General features: G+C 38.0%; 2 protein-coding genes across 2 annotated transcripts; both read right to left on the bottom strand.

Moving 5' to 3' along the window:
* Positions 1 to 506: 506 nt before the first annotated feature.
* Positions 507 to 14,439, bottom strand: LOC144082627 (cytoplasmic FMR1-interacting protein 2). Its single transcript, XM_077609900.1, has 30 exons — positions 14,295 to 14,439; positions 11,491 to 11,640; positions 11,313 to 11,402; positions 10,589 to 10,666; positions 10,417 to 10,518; positions 10,084 to 10,265; positions 9,407 to 9,503; positions 9,162 to 9,290; positions 8,969 to 9,073; positions 8,801 to 8,889; positions 8,468 to 8,705; positions 8,124 to 8,276; positions 7,812 to 7,951; positions 7,603 to 7,750; positions 7,031 to 7,184; positions 6,625 to 6,781; positions 6,451 to 6,547; positions 6,285 to 6,361; positions 6,098 to 6,206; positions 5,902 to 6,021; positions 5,616 to 5,815; positions 5,452 to 5,539; positions 5,197 to 5,340; positions 5,004 to 5,094; positions 3,881 to 4,011; positions 2,871 to 2,943; positions 2,707 to 2,801; positions 2,378 to 2,616; positions 1,895 to 2,042; positions 507 to 1,795 (listed from the first exon to the last, which is right to left on the bottom strand). The coding sequence occupies exons 2-30, from the start codon at positions 11,605 to 11,607 to the stop codon at positions 1,628 to 1,630; spliced, it is 3,759 nt and encodes a 1,252-aa protein (XP_077466026.1). The 5' UTR covers positions 11,608 to 11,640; positions 14,295 to 14,439; the 3' UTR covers positions 507 to 1,627.
* An 861-nt stretch (positions 14,440 to 15,300) lies between these two features.
* On the bottom strand, positions 15,301 to 20,224 carry LOC144082362 (tyrosine-protein kinase ITK/TSK-like). Its single transcript, XM_077609484.1, has 17 exons — positions 20,086 to 20,224; positions 19,883 to 19,987; positions 19,707 to 19,788; positions 19,513 to 19,638; positions 19,201 to 19,238; positions 18,616 to 18,770; positions 18,473 to 18,538; positions 18,236 to 18,290; positions 17,694 to 17,773; positions 17,443 to 17,588; positions 17,194 to 17,268; positions 16,541 to 16,709; positions 16,252 to 16,468; positions 16,100 to 16,164; positions 15,904 to 16,022; positions 15,493 to 15,650; positions 15,301 to 15,413 (listed from the first exon to the last, which is right to left on the bottom strand). The coding sequence occupies exons 1-17, from the start codon at positions 20,221 to 20,223 to the stop codon at positions 15,348 to 15,350; spliced, it is 1,860 nt and encodes a 619-aa protein (XP_077465610.1). The 5' UTR covers position 20,224; the 3' UTR covers positions 15,301 to 15,347.
* Positions 20,225 to 20,573: the final 349 nt, after the last annotated feature.

The raw sequence follows: 20,573 nt of genomic DNA, 5'->3' as shown, positions 1-20,573 counted from the left end.
AAATAAACTCCAATCAACTATGATAACTCTTTTCAGTTAAACATGTTTTATTTCATGGAAATACAACATCATTTCAAATCCAATGCAGGACCATTGTTGTACATTTTATAATCATTACTCCATTTTTTTAGTACTTAAAAACATGGCCACTTATACAATTACATAAACATAGCCTCATGTCACAAATGGAGCCAATGATGACAATAAGTTACACTTCCATGCTAAGGTTTCGCACTGATACATTTGTGCCTTTTTGTTTTTACTAGATAAACTTGGAAATGAATAGGTCAAAGCGGAATAAAAAACAAAAAAAACATAGTAGTTACAAAATAACACTACATACATAAAAATGATACTGTAAAAGATCACTGGTAGAAGTTGTAAGTCTTTTTTTCCTTGTTAAAAAATAGGGGCTAATTTAGTATGTCTTTGTAACACTGTTAAAGCAAAAGTCCATCAATAATTAATACTGATTAAATCCAAGAAAACACTCATTTAAACATACGTGGCTTTTAGTATCATGGTTTTATTTTCCACATCTACTGGACATAATCATCCACACACTCAAAACAGGTTCATCTAGAACAAAACACTGTCACCATACACCCAGAGGTATTGTCTCACCTTGTTGATGTTAGTTTAAACTTCAAAATCAAAACACATTCATTCATTCATCTTCCACACCGCTTATGCTCATGAGGGCGGTGGGGTGCTGAAGCCTATCCCAGTCAACTCTGGGCAATCACAACATATCTGTTTTTTTGTTCTAAATTAAAAATACCATTATTGTGTTCCTGGACATGATATAAAAATCTTTCTATGAGACAGAATTTCAAAAAAAGACATTTCCAGTTAGTGGCAGACAATTATACCAATGATGGGCAAATAAAAATATCCATAATAAAACAAGAACAATTACGACATCGACCACTTCATTTAGTTTAAAAATTTACATTGAAACTTGCGTTGAATAAAAATGCGTCAAGAAAATCCAAAAGCAATTCAGACCAGCCGAGTAACCTATTTAGCTTGAAAGTAAGCCGATTGAGAAAAAAATGTATTATGATAGACTGAAGTCCTATCATAGGCACACCAGATAATTGCGCAAAAAAGAAAAAAAAAAGACTTATGGCAATGAGATTATGTGCTCAAAGTTTTGTTGCTCAAATGTTTTAACATAATATGATTAGGATTTATTTAACCAGTAAGAAAATTCATTAACCTTCTTATTGTTCCTTACTCTTAGTCTTTGATGACATGACATGGACTCAAACATTTGAAATATCAATATTCATCTTTTTAGAAATATGTATGATTAACTCAATCTGGTGTGCTGTTGAAGGAATGAGAGAGGGCATGCATGATTTGAATCGCAAGTCATGTGTATTTACTAAAACAAAAAAAGTGAAGATGTGAAAGTATACTTCCACTTCTGGTCTCTCCGATTCCAGTATTGCAAGCATTCACAAAAATTCCAAGAGAAGTAACACTTTAAGACTATTTGTCTTTTAAAAACATGAGTATAAGGAGGAATTACAGAAAGAAACTCACAGCTGTGAGACCAGAAATGAGCGTGCATAGAATCACATCTCTGGGCAATGGTTGTGTTCAGTGTGTGTATTTATTTTCAACAAGTGGTAGCCAGCGACTGGTGTATAGGAGGCTGGAAACAGCGAACATGCTCCACAGTGGAACTGTCTGTCTCCACAGCCTTCATGTACTTGTTTAGGATAGCAAAGATTTCATTATTAAGGATCTGGTACTTCCTGATGCGGTCTGCCATCTTCTTTAGTGGCTGTCAAAAAGTCAATTGTGAAATTGTCAATTGCGGTTATTATTTCAATAATAAAAATGTGTTTGATACTTAGTTTTTGGTGCAGTAAATAATACTCACCACATTTTTTATGATCTCATCCTTGCCATCTTGTCTTTGGACTTTGAGCAGGTGGTAGCAGAAGTCAAAGAGATCGAAACGACGCTGCTGTCCCAAAAGCACAATAACAGCACAGCCGGCCCAGTTCAGACCATCCCCAAAGCATTGCCTACAGGTGAAAGCACACATCATGCTACACTTTTTCTGTATTTTTGATTTATTTTGATTTGAAACAATATATCACACCACCACCGATTTCTAATCTGCGCATTTGCCGATAGGTTTGGTGTGCAAAAGCAATTGTTAATCACTCCAAGTCACACACTCATCTTATTATATAACATTCATTCATTTTCTGTACCGCTTATCCTCACAATCCTCATGCTTAGGGGCAATTCAGTGTTCAATCAGCCTACCCTGCATGTTTTTTGCATGTGGGAGGAAACTAGAGTACCCAAAGAAAACCCAGGTAAGTCCGGGAAGAGCGTACAAACTCATACTCACTCTGCTGTGAACTCATGAGTGCCCACCGGGATGCAATACACAAATTGCATTGCACTCCAGAGACGGTGGAACTCCATGCACTCATCCACATGCATGACACCATTGGTGGGAGGAGGTCCACGCCACACCCCATCTTGCAGGAAGCTGCGGATGCGTGTCAGAATGACCTCAAACATCGAAAGGCCGCAACAGAGACGCTCTTTGGTCAGCAAGTCTCCCTCACGTGCAATGGCAATTTGCTACCAGGAAGAAGAAAAAAACAGTAAAATGTTAATACCTTTAACTTGAATGTATACAATAAAACTGTGGTCATGTTGGTGCAAACATACTTGAGGCGTTCCCAACCTCTCAATCAGAGGCACAAGGTGGAGAGGGGCATATTTAGCTTCGAGCCTTTTCATCCTCACCTCTAGGCGCTCTCCCTCTATATTTAAAATTAACAATATTTCAAATAAACATCTCCTTATTTTGAATTATTTCCAATCGAATATACCTTTGATGTACACTCTTGGCAAAATGTTTTGAAAAGGGGCAGCATGAAGAAGGTCACACACTTCCTCCTGGGACTAAAAAATAAAAAAATAAAAAAATGAAAATAATAAAAAAACAACAACAAGGTAAATCAATTGTAATTCTCCGTGTTTCCTACAGAATCCTTTCTACAGCATGCAGGTAGTCATGAAGTGAAGTTAATTTGTTATCCACACACCATACTTCCCTTGAATTCTAAAGTCTGTGTCAACTAATTAACTAAATTCAAGGAAAACAGTTCCATTGTCATGTCCAATTATGATAATAAGAACACTTCGAAGGACTAAATACAAGGTTTTTGAGAGGAGCCATGCAATAATAGAAGCAGGACACGTGCATCTATGAAAGTTGAAACTAAAATGTGCACAGTCATATATATAAATAAAAGGTTAATGCTTGAAGGAAAGGGATGTGGTTACAAACAGGAAACATGCACCAAAAATTTGAATAAATGTATTCAAGTTCACAACTGCAAAAGCACCTCTAAAGAAAATGTGATAGGCTTTCCTCAGATGGATAAAACTACATTGTTGTTCAGTAACCTATTACTTTTTGATTTTGCTGTTCACATCACACAAAGTTTTTCTCAGGCTGATGCATTACAAAACTGTGTCATGCAATGCAAGTAGAGAAAAAGGTAAAGAAAAGAAGCACAAACAAAACCAAAATGAGGGAACCCGAAAGAAAGAAAGCATCTCAGTGTTATTTTGATAGCAATGAACAAAACCCATATCCTTACCACCTGTGGTTGATGCCAGCGTGTAATGGAAACATAGAATCATAGTTTCATGATTAAACTCGTTGTGGTACTCAGACTGGGGCCCTGAAATATTCTGTAATAGCTAATTTAGGGGATATCAGCATCTTGAATCAAGCAGAAAACATCAGACTCGAACAAGAACCTCACAACACATTTGCAATGCAGGGGTGGGGGCGTGATTCTTCATGTAAGAAGCAGACTAGTGGTCTTACCAGAGCTTGCTCGATGAGTAGGCAGAAGAGGATTGCGTTCCCCACCTCCCTTAAACTCTGGAAGACATCTGTCTTGAGTTCAGCATACTCAATAATATCCTTTAGCTGATGGTGGAAGAACTCTAAGATCCCTGCAATGAAAGGAGTACAGGAGTCTTGGCGTATACTTTCTACAGTGGATATGATAAAGTGGAGAATAACAGAAAATAACATTTTGGTCCTAATACCACTAATAAAGGGAGATTAGTGAAACGAGTGAGCAATTTAAACTTATGTCAGATGGCCTGTTGACCCGCATTGAGCAACACACCCTTGTAGGATTGAATGGGATGATAATTTAGGGGTGCTTTAACTTTTTCGTTCAAAGATCTACTTTTCAAGGAGCCAATTTTCCCGGGCCACCAACAAAGCTTAGCTTGTGAGCACCAATGGGCTGTTTTCTTCATGCACAGAGCATTGATAGGAAGTCCGTTAGACAGTTTGCTGCCAACTTGAATAAATATGAAGAGAAAAAAATTGTCATTTCAAATGGGAGCAAAAGGGCACACGCAGAGAAATGGAGGCACCGTGGTGGTGTCAGTGAGTGCATCGCTTGCATCACATCTGAGCTCCCTCACCGAGAGCTTCCTCTGAAAACACGCTGGTTCTTATCACCATGACAACAACCCAGTCATTATTGTTAAAAAAAAGAAGAAAAGCACTATGCTTTGGAGTGCGCCTTAAAAAGATTCATTGTTGACTATGTCATTAAAACGTAAGAAAGATTTGTTTCTCAAAGAGACGCACACCGACATGCAGGTCATTATTTTGTTCCATATCTAATTAGATCAGTACATATTTTATTGGATTGATCGAGGAAGTTTTTCAAAACTTTCAAAACTTTTGACCAATGGTGTATTGTGCCCAAACATGCACTGTCGCGAAATAAATAAATGGAAAAATGATTCCCGAGTTTGGCGTGTAGCCGAGTAGGTTTTGCCCAAAGTCACCTGGGATAGGCAAGAGTAAGTAATAGGTGTTGAAAAAAATCTGGAGGGAAAAAATGATTACACAACTCTGCACAAACTTGAAATCAAACTCTCCAGACAAATAAATTATGTGCACGGAGTGGCCAAATGTTTACCTGGGGAGCCATATTCATGACGGGGTAGGCGGCAGATTTTGGGCATGACCTCAATAAGGGTTTTTACATACTGCAGAATCGTGCCTTGTAACTGAGAAGGCACAAAGATGAACCATAAATTAATGTTAAGAGGACCTAAAACAAATAGAAGAGACCTGTTCCGGAATGCTAAAGGGAGAATAAAGATGAATACCAAGCTCTTGACTATCTTAAGCAGTTCCTCCATCACAACAGCAATGCCTTGGTAACCAAGGAGACGGCAAATAGTCTTGAAGTGAGGCGGGCCAACAAAGTTCCTGTAGGAGCTGTATATGTGAGAGTAAGCGATGTTCAAAGGCTGGGAAGAAAAGAAGAGACAGTTCTTCAGGCTCAACTCATAGAAGAAACCAGTTGTAGTTGTAGTTGAACAAGTTTTCTTAAAAACAATTATTCAAAGAATGTGGCACACCTTGGACCCATAAAGGTAGTAAGGCTGCACGTTGGCTGGCTTGTCTCTCTGAGGCTCCTGGGTAAAGGGAATGGCTGTACGTACAAATCTGTAAACAACAAACATTTATAACAGTAAAATGAATTATGAATTTTGAAAATGTGTATATGCATGCTCAGACAGACCGGTTCGTGGAGCCGTTGTAGCAATAATTAGGGAGGAAATCAAAATTCAGTTCCCAAAAGACATGAAGTGTAATTCGGCCATAGGGAGCTGAGACGTTGTGATTGGCCTCACGGAACATGGCATCAAAACTATCCAAGGTCATGTGCTTGGACAAAAGCCGGTGGGTGAGTCTATTTATTTCCAAAAGCCACTCCAACTCCTAAAAAAATGTGAAACAAAGTTTTGTGTTTAGAATCAGTATTGGAAATTTAGCTAATTCATTGGACCGAGGTATGTGATCTTTACCACGATAGAAGTCAGATCTTCGCTTTCAAAGCGGCTGATGGCATGGTCGAGAGACTTATACATTGCAGCAGAGATCCTCTGGGTGATAAGACGGTTCAAATCAATTGAGCGACCCAGAAGCTGTAGAACAAAACAGAAGAAAAAATCGCGAAAAATAAGTGAACTGCACAGTGATAAACGAGTTATTTTTCAGTACCTGCACATGCCGCTGCTTAAGTAATGTCTCATAGCGGTTTGAGGGGGGATACGGTATGATTACCCCATAGTTTTTACACTCAGCACGGAAGCGCTTATCGAGCAAGACACTGTGGAACATATAATAGATAGGTTCAAAATAGTGTGGCAAGAAAAAAACAATTAGAAGACAAATTTAGCCCTCCTACCTTCCAGACATTGCTTTATAGTAAGCAAATATTTGATCAGCCAACTTGTATACAAATTGATCAAAGCATAGGTTAACCTGTGAACAAAGAGCAAAACTTTGGTTTCAAGGCAGAGACATAAAAAAAACGTCAGGGTATCTGAAATTAACCACGAAATAAAGAGTACCTCAGCTTCGATTTCATCATAAAGGAACTGTTTCTTGAACTTAGTGAGAGCATAGTAGCCACTGTCATTGTACAAATCTAGTGGATACAGCACATACCTAGGTGAATGAGGAAAATATTAAATACAAAGCATTTCACCTGGAGCAAATTTGAATTTTAAGGACGTCTGGCTCACTCCATCATTGAAGGTTCCTTAGTCTCTAGGATGTGGTCAGTGAGGATCCACGGCATTGACATCTCAATAGGGAACTGGATTCTGCGACCCATGGTCAGCTCGAGGAAGAATTCCCTAAACCAGAGCTGGGACAGGTCACAACACTGCTGCAGAGCCTCTGGATAATGAAATAATATAATAAATGGAGGTTGTCATTCAAATACATATTCATAAGGCAAATTTTCACATAACGCTCCTTTTAAGTATCTACAAAGCATATATGCTTAGATATATGAATAATTGAGATTCAGAGAACACAAGGAAGTATTGGAAACTCCGCATTGACTGATCAATTAATCAAGACTAAGTCACGAACTGCCTAAGTCAATGAGGTGAGTCATTATCAGTGCAAAAAATGTCTCCTCACCACTAAAATTGAGCAGGTGTGTGAAGAAGAAAGATTGCTTGTGGAAGTCTTCTATGGCCACCACAATCGGTCCATCCAGACTGCTACGCAGAGTCTTTTTGGAACCACTCTTGTCTGCAATCAATGACTCCAGCATAGTGCGCACCATGTACAGCTGCAGGGAGTACAAAAAAGGGACCGTGAAGAATAAAGAGACTATACACCCACACTAGGAACTTTAAGATAGAATACAAGATGACTCTATAGTAAATACTGCATGTAGACTTGTAAACTTTAGCTCTATACAAGTCCAATGGGTACCATCTTATCTTATCTTATTACACATTAGTGTAATCATCTCTGTCCTGTGTGTTGCTAGTAAGTTAAATGAACCCTATACGGCCAAACATATCATATTTGATTCATGAATTTTGAGCAATGTAATATTTTCCCCCCGATAAAAACTGATGTATCATATAAATATGATTAAAAAATATTTAGAATTTGTAGTCTTATTGTTCAGAGGGACCATTAAGGAATTTCAATTTGCCATCAATTATTTAGTGGTTCAAGCTTTAAAGAGTAAAACATACTTGTGTGCTAGAAGGTCCAACAGCTCTCCGGGGCACCTTGATATCAAAACCTCCTTTAGGATCCTTTTCCCCCCTCAAACACGGATCATTTGGAGGTTCCCTCGCCCCCTCCCAATCGCAAACAGTCTTTCGAATGGCTTGAAGCACACTGGAATAATAGAAACAGAGTCACACAAGACAATAATTTCAATGACACAGTGTGTGGTTACCTGATGAGGACATTCTTCTTCTTGCGCACAGCCTGGCGAAGAGGCTCCCTGAGGGTCATCTGGGCAAAGTCCTGAAGTGCTGCGTAGATGGTATTCCGAATGGCCTGATTAAATACAGACTCCATTCTTCCCATAAGGACCTGAATGACACAACATTGAAACAAGTAATGAATGCTGAGAATCACACTAGTATTAAAACATTTTTGAACATACAGTGCTTTATCAAAAGACAAAAAAAATCATTCTGTGAGAATCTAGGTGAGACATACATAAAAACATAGATGACCCCAAAGCCTTGAGGTGTTTCTGTACCTGAAGTCCTTTGATCATGGCAATCACTTCCACCAGAGCAAATTTCTCCTCACTAGTGTAATTATAACGTGTGGCTCGCTCATACTCCTCTGCTGTGCCTGGACAATCCTTATTACAAAATTTATCTGTAGGATGGACCAACTTCCACGAGTACTGAAAGAGTTAGAAAAATTAAATGAATTTTGATGGTGCCTTTCAGAACACATGCGCTCACCAGCAGCTTTTAACACATCATGTACACAACTATCCAATCTGATGAGCTACTATAAAACCAGTTTATTAAGATTACGCTTTTATTGTGCACTCAATAAGCTTTTCATAAACATTCTACGATTAATACTCACAACTTCCATGACATGTGTACTCCACTTGGATAACAACTGCAGACCCCTCAGTGAGAGGTCAAAAAGCTCTCTGTATTCCTCATCTGACTTTTGACTGTCGAGGCCAGAGCCCGTTACCACTTCACTGTTGCTATAGCGTGCTAACTCTGAGATGAATCGAATGTGGTCTTCCCTGATCTGCACCATCTGCTCACACAGGTTGTATTGTGGTGAAACGCTGCTCTGCATGCACGTCCACCTGTGTTGAAAAAAAGAGAAGATGGAGGGGATTCATATGTGACAAAAAGAATAGGGAATTGTATAACTGCAAAAGTGTAACAATGGGTTTCTTACTTGGACTTGTTTTCCTCATAGTGAGCACTTGTTTCAATGTAGCGGGATAATTCTATCTGCATATCTCCAAACAGTGGCACAACTTGAAGCTTCCAAGCACAGGAAAAAAGTATGTTCTTATTCATTTCATTTTTGGACAAAGAGTTACTGAAAAGGATAAAGCCTTACTTTAAAGAACTTGTCAATCTTGCTGAGGTTAATTCTCTTTTTGGCATCTAGTTTGTAGATATTACTCACATTACCATCCATCAAGTACAGCCCAAACCCCATCACCTGACACATGGACATAGATGTAATTTTAATAAGAACAGCTTAAGTACATGTTTACAGAATAAAAGTAAATAAGAAAACAAATGTTTACCTTAAGTAGCATGTGTTTCTCACTTGGAGTCAAATACATTTTGTTCTCATAATAATCTACGCAGATGTTGACAATATCTGCCAAAAGCTCCTCGTAACCTGGAATCACTTCCAGCTGTTGGTGCAGGCACTTTGGAAATAAATCACAAACAAGATAAGAAACAGGATTCAAGGATAGGTAATGGTTGTTTTGCAGGTACAGTATATTCTGAAAAGGCAAAAGTGAAACGGTAACAGTAAACAAACCTGTGTGATCCTGTTATGGTTGGCAAGGAACATTGAAAGATTCTGAGACTCCTGAATGGACTGAGGGTCAGCCATCTTCCTCAGAAACTGAGCAGCCCTAAAGACAAAGACAGACTGGCGTGTTTAGCATTTTGTCATTTGGAAAAACCTTATGAAGTAAGGAGTAAAGTTGTAAAGTGGTACCTCTACTTAAGAATATATGTACATACAAAATATTCAGATTACGAAAAGCCGCATTGGAAAATTTTGTCTCTAGATATGGAAGAAATTCCAAGTTACGAAACGCAGATTCTAAAAAACTCAAAAATGATCTTATCATCCTGTTTTTTATTGCCGTGATAGTGTTGCCCTGACCAAATGTTTGGTTTGTCCTCCACCGTCACTCATCCACCCCAATGGAAAATGTCTTTCCATGCCTTATTATAATTTTAATGGTTCAATAAATTATTTAATTAAAAAAAAATCTGTTTTTATATTCTGCACATATTTGGTACAAATTGGTATGCTTTTAACCATTTTAAAGGGTTTCAGGGAGAGTATTGCAAATCTTAGAAGAGGATGGAACGAATTACCGCGTTTCAATGTAAAATATCTTTCTACTTATGAGAAATCCAAATTAGAAACCACTTCTAGAACGAATTTCATAAGTAGAGGTACCACTGTATTATCAACAATACCTTTTGTAAGCTGAATGATCGTTCTTTACGCTACACTTCATGTTTTTTAATTCGTCCAGTACAGCAAACATGTTGATAAATTTGCCCAGAGTAAGCAGATAGGCTTCGGAAACAAAATCTTTCCTCCTCTCAGCATGGCAGAGACGCTTCACTTCGCTACAAAAACGTTCTATGGCCTTCCTCTATAGAAGAAAAATACATTTTAACTCATTACGTAATTATTTGTTTTTATGAAGACCACTAAATACACTTTTTTATATATTGTACCCTGAGTACACACTTTATACCAACACATGATCTCAAATTAATAAATTAAAATAAAGTATGTCTTACTTGGAAGTACATAAACTTCATGAGCTTGGTGACCTCAGGCTCCAACACCTCCACTGTTTTTTCGTAGATCTCAACTCTGTTGGGTTGCTCATTGCATTTTACCTATTAAACACAGGAGGACACCATTACATATCATGCCATCATAACGTTGATGTGCATATCTGTATATTACCTGCGGAATAGCTCTAGAGCAGCTTCTCCAAGTATAAAGCATCACAGCATACTCATGTCCTTCCTCTAACATTTCATTCTAAAGAAAGTGAAAAAGACGCATTAGGTCAACAATATGTACAGAGTTCATATAATAAAAATGGCAGTCACACTAATATCAATTAAGGTAACAGTAATAAAAAATGTAAACTTTAAAATTGGTAAGGACCCTTGCAGTATCAAACATGCTTACTTTCTAAACACACTAGTACTACAAAGTACAAATATTGAGTTTAAATAACAGTGTGTAATATACTGCACTGGATAAACCAAACATTTTTTGGGGGGAATGAGAGGATATTTACGTTCAGTTTGTTTTACAGTTAGGGTATCTTCCAGGCATAGCACATTCATTCCTCTCAGATAGGTAACATGGTCCATAATGAATGGGTCCATTATTAATATTTCAGGAGAGAAATGTTTCCCCATTCAGAAATAGGTGAGAGACATTTTCCCATCCCCTTACATATAGTATCCTCAAATAGACCAAGTGGGACTTCCTAGTAAAATAGGCATGAATAAGCACAGCTATTTGTAATTCAAGTCACACTGGTCACCTCACGGCATACATGGAAAAGGAGGTGGAGTGGAACTTTGGCTGGTTGAATCACGTGTGGTGTGAACATGCAACTTGAATTTTGAGCACTTTTTGCTGCACATCTTTTAAAAAGAAAAATAGGCCTCACCATGCTGGAGTGGACTGTAGCTTGCTCAATATAACGAGCTATACCAGTAACAAAGGCATTCCTATCTTCAAAGTTGGTGTCAAAATTGGCCTACATAAGACGGGAAAGGTTAGTGAGCAGATTAAGATAATGTACACTGACACTGGCTAGGCAGGTGACAAAGTGATTGAGTTTGTACCTGGTACATAATGGAGGAGGGAGGGGGTTCAATGCATGGCTGCTGGTCTGGGAGGGGCAGCTCTTCCAGCAAGTCCACGTTGGACAGGGCATCCTCGAGGGTCACATGTGTAGTCATGGTTACAAAGCCTTACTCACACCTCACCAAAGTCTGAAAGAAAATGTAGGTAAGATAAACAGTCATAATAGAAGAAGCAGATTCATGATGGCAGAGGACATCTTATCTTATTTTATAAACCGCTTTATCCTCATTAGGGGTGCGGGGGGTGCTGGAGCCTATCCCAGCTGACAGAGGCAGGGGACACCCTGAATCGGTGGCCAGCCCATTGCAGGGCAGAAGGAGACAGACAACAATGCACACTCACACCCATACATGGGGCAATTTAGAGATTCGAATCAGCCTACCATGCATGTTTTTGGAATGTGGGAGGAAAACAGAGTACCCGGAGGAAACCCATGCAGGTCCGGGGAGAACAAATGTGTGTTTACATTTGACAGAGCAGACAAAGTTGACAGGGCCAATAATTGGTTTAATATGCATGGTCAGAAATGAGAAGATGAATGTAAAAAAATTAATGAGCCAGAATAAACCATTAGGTGTGACTCACCTCTGACTGCAAGTTTCTAAATGTGCAACGGTACTTTACAGCACTTCACTTGTTCCATATTTCGTGTTACAATGTATGAGACATTTTGCAAACACTAATAAAAATTGAGTTGAATAAATACCTTTGCTGACAATGTGACCCAAAGCAGTATTTTAATGATGACAAATGTTTTTTAAATTATTATTCTGTTGTGGAAAACGGTGGCCAATGTCTGTTATTAGATGCTTGTCACATAGGAAACACACACTGAGTGAAACTGTGTCAAGTCCACAGTCGCACTGCTGAATGGAATCCCCTGCCCCAGGGTTTCTTTGTTACATTAATTCATACTCACCAAACACAACCAATCGAGACTTTCCAAACACATGTTCCAGCAGTGTCTGTGCAGTGTACAGTATATGACATTGGCTAGTATCACCTAGCCCAATCATTGATTTGTCAGTGAAAATAGACACCACAAGCTCATGCATAAACAACACTAGATCATATGACCAAGCTTGACAAGTAGGGAAGGGGTAAGGGCAAAACAAATCAAATTTCTAGCGGTATACTTGACAGTAAATTATATCAAACATTGACCATAAAACTGGGAACGTGTCTGTTTTTGCCTTTATATGCTCAAACAGCTAACCCTTACCCTTTTGCGGTTTTGGAGAACTGTTTTTGGGATACTTGTGATTCTTTCCATTTGCTATACAGGAGGAGCTAAATAATACAAATGGTTCCACATGTGATACAATAATGATTTTTTCTTTTCAACCAATTTTCAGTTGTGAATTTCTAGTAAGGCAATTTTATATGGCATGAATACATGTATTTAATAATAATAATAATAATAACAATTATAATAATAATAATAATGATGATGATGATGATGATGATGATGATGATGATGATGATGATGATGATGATGATGATGATGATGATGATGATGATGATAATGGTGATAATATTAATAATAATGATGATAATAATAATAATAATAATAATAATAATAATAAATATAAAAAAATACTACTACTACTACTACTACTAATAATAATAATAATACCATGTCTGGTTAAAGGTGTCACAAAAATTTAAGATATTCCATTTGAATGTGTCAAAAACTGCAGTATGCCATTTAATTTGAAACTTACATGTTGATAAATAAACAGACTGAGGGTTTCTGATTATCCATCTCGTTTGGTCATTGCAAGAAATTGCAATAGTAGAAACATCAGATGATGTTCTGTTATCCAAATCTATTACAGTCTACCACACCCATCACAATAATAATGTTTATCTAATTTTGTATGTCTAATCCACTGACTCTCTTAGAGTATCAAAAAAACGATTACTATATTATATTTTGCAGACGTCGCCAATGATGTGCTTTGGCGGTATACAATTAATAATGCACTGTTAATAATGAAATGAATTCAATTGGGGAAAATTCTCAGTCTTGAAGAAAATTGGGTGTAGCGTGTGATCATCTACAAAGGGTGTCATCATGGCTTTGGGTGAGGAGCTGCATTATTACACATTTACAACACAGTAAGCGTGCAGATGGCACGGAAGATCCAATGTTGAGCGCTTGCAATGCGTGAGTTCATTGAAAATGGTACATTTGGACGTGAATAGAAAGTAGGCAAATACTGTGTCATTTATGCATCGGTCACAGACAGGCCTGCAGGCGCGTCACCATGAGATCGGTGTAGCCTCGACGTCGATGTTGACACCTCGCTCACACTCGTGTCTACACTAATAAACCTACGAGACGAATGGGAAGTCGTATATCAAACGATTTGTGTAGGAAACCACATTTTCATCTTTTCTTTCACTTGATGAAGCAAATCGTCTGGCCTCCATCACTGATCGCTGCACTTGCTACGCTCTCCTCACCCCACCCATCTCATCTCCGTGGGAGCTACGATGCCGCTGGAAGCTAACGGGATTCCCGTGTGTGGGGATAACATGGAGAACCGCTTCGCTCGGAACAGTCGCTCGGCAACACGGCCCAACGACCTTTGATGTACTAAATGTAAACATTAATGAATTCAGAAAATGATGCACATGCAAGGAAATGGGGCAGAAAAAAAGAGAACTCTCTCTCTCTCTCTCTCTCGCTCAAGCCATCTTCACTATACGGCTCACATCATCAATCCAGACCACGTTCATCCTCGAGGCTCCATCCGTCGCTATAACGGCCACGTACCTGCAAATCTCACGCCTGCCCGACGGTATGGGAGGCGTGCGGACAGTCGCGCCGTCTGCGAAGGCGTTCCGTTCTTTTCCGGCGTTGGTGCGTCTTGCGAGTGAACTGATGCTCTAGTTTTGCCCCAGCACCTACCCCGCTTTAATCCACCCCACACAAAGAGCAGAAAATGGCTGCAAGTGCAGTTTCTTAAAGGGACAGTCACACTGGTTGTCGACGTGATGTCCACAACCATTCATATTTTGGACCGTTTATCCTCACTTAGTTCATTTTACAATGTTTCAACATGATATACATATACAATAAATAAGTGTATAAATATTTATTTGTTCTTTTCAAATAACAGTACATGTCCACAGGCACAAAAAGTGAAAACTAACCTAATCCAAATTTATCCTCACTAGGGTCCGGGGGGTGCTGGGGCCTATCCCAGCTGATTTAGGCCAGGGGGGGTCTGACAGCAACGGTACTCGGACGTTTGTCCGGATGTCCGGTGGAAACATTTAATCCAAACATCCCCACTTTTATTTGCTTAATAAAATAATGATGTGTGTTAAATGAGTGCTCTTATTGATATTTTGATATTAGATATTTAGATATTAAACTCACTCTCCCTCATGATTACAATTTTGAGAACAGTAAACTCTCTGTCAACAGTAGATATTTAGATATTAAACTCACTCTCCCTCATGATTACAATTTTGAGAGCTGGTTTCAACAGTAAACTCTCATAATTTGAACCTGTTCTACCAAACGTCCGGCGACCAAACGTCCGGTCACGGACAGCAATAATTGGGCAACAATTCACTCTCACACTCATACCTAAGGGCAATTTAGAGTGTCCAATCAGCCTACCATGCAGATTGTTGGAATGTGGGAGGTAACTGGAGTACCCAGAGAAAACCCACACAGGCTAAGGGAGAACATGCAAACTCCACACAGGTGGACCGACATGGATTCGAACCCAGAACACAGGGAAAATAAATATCAAACTTGGAACAATAAATAAATACAGTTTAGTTTATTTTTGGCAGGACCGAGCATATATTTTGTTCAACATTTTGTAAGTTCAGAAAGCTCATGGAGCAACAATGCAAAGGATGGACGGTCCACTGGTCTCTGAGAATGAAAACATGGGTTAAGGGACAACACACGATCATTGTTTTTGTGTTTTCCTACACTAAATTAATTTGCCCACCTCTTTCCAGCACCAGTCCATCAGCAGATATACAGCATCTGGTGCCAGCCTTGGCTTAAGCAGTCTCATGCCAGCATTCAGAGACTCTACCACCTGTGCATTTGATTGGTTCTCATAAGGTCGCCGGCCTTCTGTATAGACTTCCCACATGAGAACACCTGGATAGATAAACATATTCCTGAGTAGGTGAGGATAAACTAGTGTCATGAAAACATTTGGGCATAAGCAGGGTCGTTCAATGGTTGCATGCCACTGGCCCTATGTTTGTCTCCCATTAAAGTATGCTGATAGCATGCACAGGTTTGGGAACCATTCGTTTAAAAAAAATACATATATACAAAAATATAAGTATAAAATACAATAAAAAAATAAAAAATAAAAAGAAAGAAACAATGGGAAACTGAATCATACCAAAGGACCAGACATCAGATTTGCTGCTGAATTTGCAATAGTTCACAACTTCTGGTGCCGACCACTTGATAGGAAACTTGGAGCACATGGAGCTTGTGTACTGATCATCAAGAACATATCTACAAGGCACAAATCAGGAATAATCTGTAACAAGAATGCACTGTTGCTGTAAAACGGAGATGGTGTGTATCAGTACCTGGTCATGCCAAAATCAGACAATTTAACCACATTGCTCTTTGAAACTAGGCAGTTCCTGGCAGCCTATGATTGAAAAGACAAACGGTGGGGAGACATCAATTCAAACCACTGAAAAACAAATACCTTTGTATGCTTTTCGATTATTTTTACCAGATCCCTGTGTATGAAGTTAGACGTCTCCAAGTAAGCCATCCCTTCAGTGACATCCAGACACATCCCCAACATTGTGTCCTGGGATAAATGCCCCATTTTTGCCCGCAGGTAATCGGATAGACAGCCGTTCTCCATAAACTCCAAAACCAAACACATGGGAGAACGCTGGGTGCATACACCATAGAGCTGAACAAGCTTCGAGTGGTTGAATTTTCTAAAACATACAGAATTGTGAATAACCTCATTTTATTGCAACCTAAAATGACAAATCAAGATGTTTACTTACATCATGATTTTTGCTTCTTCTTTCAAGTCTTCATTTGACATGCAGTCTTCTTTAATCAACTTCAATGCTACTTTCTTCTCCCTCCATTCCCCCCACAACACCCTCCCAAACTGTCCCCTGCCTAATTCTTGGCCAAAAGTGAGTTCATCAGGGTCCACCTCCCTCTCATCTGTTGAGAGACAGGTATTAATGATTTGTATCTGTAATTGTATAGTACCCTATCTAATATTACCTAGCCAGAACTGAGAAACAATTTCCTTATTGAGACAACTGTAAAATATAGACAACAAACTAGGCCAGACATTGCACAAGTGACATTTGTTTACAAACAAGAAGTCCCATCACTTTGCAGATACTGCAGTTTTATACTGTCAATGACCTCTTTGACAAGATGCAGTGGCATTGACCATAGTTCTGTTCAGCCTATTTACACAAGCTACAACTTTAGGGTACACTTGCCCGATTTCAAATATACAGTCTGAAGCAATAATAAACAATAATGTAATTAAAACACCCCACTCAATGGCAACAATATGAATAATTTCAAAGTTTATCCAGTGTAATACTACATTCATGCTCAAATAAAATGGGTGATCATGATGATAATTGCCCTGGAAATAATTATTCTCCACAGAAAAATAATGTAATATTACCTTTGGATCCATGAGCAATTATCTGGGAACAGCAATCTTTTTGAGTGACAGGGTGTCTGAGACGCGTAATCAGACCTGCCAGTTAACATATAAGCATGCACGCGCGCACACACACACACACACACACACACACACACACACACACACACACATGGAAATACCTCTTAGAAAAAAATTGATTCTTGTCAGAATATAAATAGAATAAACAGCATTCCATATTCTGCTTAACAGGTAAAAAAAAACAAATACCTGCAGCATTGTGTTGGTGGTAATGAATCAGTTCAGGAATGGTGCTAAACAGATACTTCTCTGCCAAGTAAAATGAAGACTCTCCTGTTTCTGTTCGCCTGATTTGGTAATGTTTTACACACGGTTGTTTCTCCCCAGTGGACCTACTGGTGGGTGATATGTAAAAAATATTTATTGAATTTAGGAGTACAATATTTTAGTGTAGTAATGTTGTAAAAATAATTATACAGTTACACAAACAGTGAAATTACCCAGATGCTTTGGTGAAGACTGACACTGTGTAGACCCCTGTCTGTCTTGAATTTCGAACCACAAATGCACCCTCCTTTCCCTTAATATGTACGACACACACAAAAACATAATCATGGTATGTGTAATTCAAGTGTATGCCATACTTATTTTCCAAACATTGTGAGTGGTATTGTTTTGTCACATAAAATACCAATGAGGAAGTTTCTAGCCAACATTTTGTTGGCAGAGACAGTCGCCTCTCCGCAAGGCATCTGAGCGAATAGTTTTCATTTCAAAAGATTGATAAAATTTTGTTTTTTGACAGTGTGCCTCTAACCTGAAGCATAAACATATCAGTTTCCACACAAAACCTTAGGCTAGTGCTGTCCTAACTTAACATTTGCCTGAACTGTTGTAGCCTCATCAGATGAAGGATGAGGAGAAACGAGACAACCAGAATAGTCCAGTTTGGATTGGTTCCATGTCAGGACAAAGAAATAACTTGAGTGGTTGAGAATATTCTCAGGCATTATCCAATAAAAGAAATTAATGATAACTTTACCTCTTTGAATAACACATTTTCTGCTTCCCCTCTGGAAATGTTCTTGCTGTACCATCTTTGAAAGTGGAAAAAGTTTCCATATGGAAATAATTAAATACATTAACATAGTCCAGTGAAAAATATGCAATACACAAAACAATTGATATGCTCACGCAAAAAAAAGAAAATAAATGCAAGATTAAAAATAAATAAAATTGATCAAATTTTCCTCTTTTATAGAATTTAATGCTAACTTACTCAAATCTCTCAAAGTTCTTCCCTGATATTTCTGATAGGTGTATCCTGGGCACAAACCCTGTGTTGCTGTGATGATAAGAATATTCTTTTAATAGGTGAAATCATTTGAAACAAACAAATACACCTATAGCTCTAATGCCTACCCCCTTTCATCTCGAACATAACACCAGTCAGGGTGGGAACTGTCTGTCAGGGTGTACTCCGCGTCTTTCCGAAGTGCCAGCTCTCTATCTCCAGATGGAGTGTAGTTCTGCAATGCAATAGCTATCCGATGCACTCCGTCACTTAAACGTTCAATCTAATGAAATAAATTAGGACACATTTCATTATGAGCTTCAGAGGGTACTATATAACTCACTGCATATTTGGAGGTCAACAGCAATTGCACAAAACACAATTGCAGTATATCTAGTGAGCAAGTTGTTTGCTCACATAAAAGTCTCTACAATTGATACAAAAGAAATAATGTTAAAATATAAGATATATATTTTATAAGAATATAAAATCAATGTTAAGGCAACATCTCTCCTCAATAGAAATAATATTACACATATTTACAAAGTAATGAATAATTATGCTCCACTGCTTTAAGTTGTTACAAAAACAAGTCAAAGACTTACAAAATATGCATAAATATATGAAAATTAATTAATAATGTTGAGGTGCTAATATTTTACCACCATTTGATATAATTATAACTGCATTTGCTTTGGTTAAAAGAATATTACCTCTAAATCTGGGATAGCGGGAAGTGTTTTTTTAGAACCTATGGGAAAAGAAAAACACAATATTTACAATATTTACTTGCTGTATTATCATGTGAAGGGTATTTTACCCAATTTTAATGCATATAGTTAAATTTTCAATTACTAGTAGGAAATGTTTAATCACTAAAACAAGGAGGGAAACGCATTGACCCAACTTTGCATTAATTGTATTGTTTAAACCTCAATGTATATTTTGATTAAATATTAGGTATAAGTATAGATGGCATATTAAGCCATAAATTTAGTATTGGTTCATAAAAGTGTCATACAAACCACAATCAACAGGATCATATACAACACAACCCTTTGCCAGTTTCTCTGACTGTTCGCAACATCTCCATTTTCCATTCATCCAGAGTTGTGGGTGATATTTTTCAACCAAATTGTTATTCTTTGTCTCTGCATGAATTACAAAGTAGATTTTAAATAGTGTATAGAGGATCTGTATTGCATAAGACCATGCTCACCTTCTTTAAGAGCATGGACCCATCTCAGACGACAATCTTTGTCTGGGGCAAAAATGTAAAGGAAATGTTTGCCATGAAAGACCTGTAGATGTTTGGTTTGAGAATAAAGTGGTTCATTTCAAAATTATTTTGCAGCTTTAAGTGATATTTTGAAGCTGTGATAAAGTGAAACTTACCTGGAAGGGGTATTTGAATTCACATGGACTGGGGAGATAAGTAAAGACCATATCTACACACTTAATGCTGCACAGCTTTATGCAACCTTTGAGTATTGGCTTTCTCTGGTTAAAGAGGGAAAAAGGAAATTCATTACAATAATAAAATATTTGCTCTATTCATGCTAGAAATATGAATAGGGATAGTCTGAATGAATACTTACTCCAGGACGACACTCAGAATACTTCAATTCCTGTGTGTCCAACACGAAAAATCTCTTCTTGTAGTTGCTTGGAGATATTCTTTTCTTTTGCTGAGACATTTTTATCATTATTCCATCCAGAATTACTGTTGAAGACATGGTAACATTAACACTCATAGACACAAAGTGAGACGGTAACAGAAAAAAATACACCAGGAGGTTTCCGGTTGCTGAGCTTATTCAACCACATCCTGAGCCCAAAAATTGGTAACTGAGTACACACAGGAAAACATAAATACATAGAAAGTCTCAGAATGTATTACTATGTAATTGTATTTAACAGTTACAATGACAATTTATTATAACTTTTAGGTAGAGGTTAGCCCTTTTTGTGTATTCACATGAGCTTCAATTGCATGAAATCATAACATAGTACATTTTAAGCACTTTTACTGAATGCAGTGTATAAGGAATTGTCAATATGTCCTTTGTGAAGTTTTCCATGAACA

Source organism: Stigmatopora argus, chromosome 9 (genome assembly GCF_051989625.1).
Source record: "Stigmatopora argus isolate UIUO_Sarg chromosome 9, RoL_Sarg_1.0, whole genome shotgun sequence".
Taxonomy (NCBI): Eukaryota; Metazoa; Chordata; class Actinopteri; order Syngnathiformes; family Syngnathidae; genus Stigmatopora; species Stigmatopora argus.
The sequence above is the reverse complement of the archived record's forward strand: the minus strand, read 5'-3'. Positions and strand labels throughout refer to the sequence as shown.

Bases quoted from the DNA above. Each gene is read 5' to 3' on its own strand.
- LOC144082627 (XM_077609900.1), bottom strand. From the start codon at position 11,607: ATGACTACACATGTGACCCTCGAGGATGCCCTGTCCAACGTGGACTTG. The intron at 7,952-8,123 runs GTACAGAAACAC...TGTGTCATTCAG, and splicing joins CCATGATCAAAGGACTTCAG to GTCCTTATGGGAAGAATGGA. The intron at 2,944-3,880 runs GTAAGACCACTA...TTTATTTTTTAG, and splicing joins TACTCATCGAGCAAGCTCTG to TCCCAGGAGGAAGTGTGTGA.
- LOC144082362 (XM_077609484.1), bottom strand. From the start codon at position 20,223: ATGTCTTCAACAGTAATTCTGGATGGAATAATGATAAAAATGTCTCAG. The intron at 19,639-19,706 runs GTGAGCATGGTC...TAATTCATGCAG, and splicing joins GGTCCATGCTCTTAAAGAAG to AGACAAAGAATAACAATTTG. The intron at 15,414-15,492 runs GTGGGCAAATTA...TTTCATTCTCAG, and splicing joins TGGACTGGTGCTGGAAAGAG to AGACCAGTGGACCGTCCATC.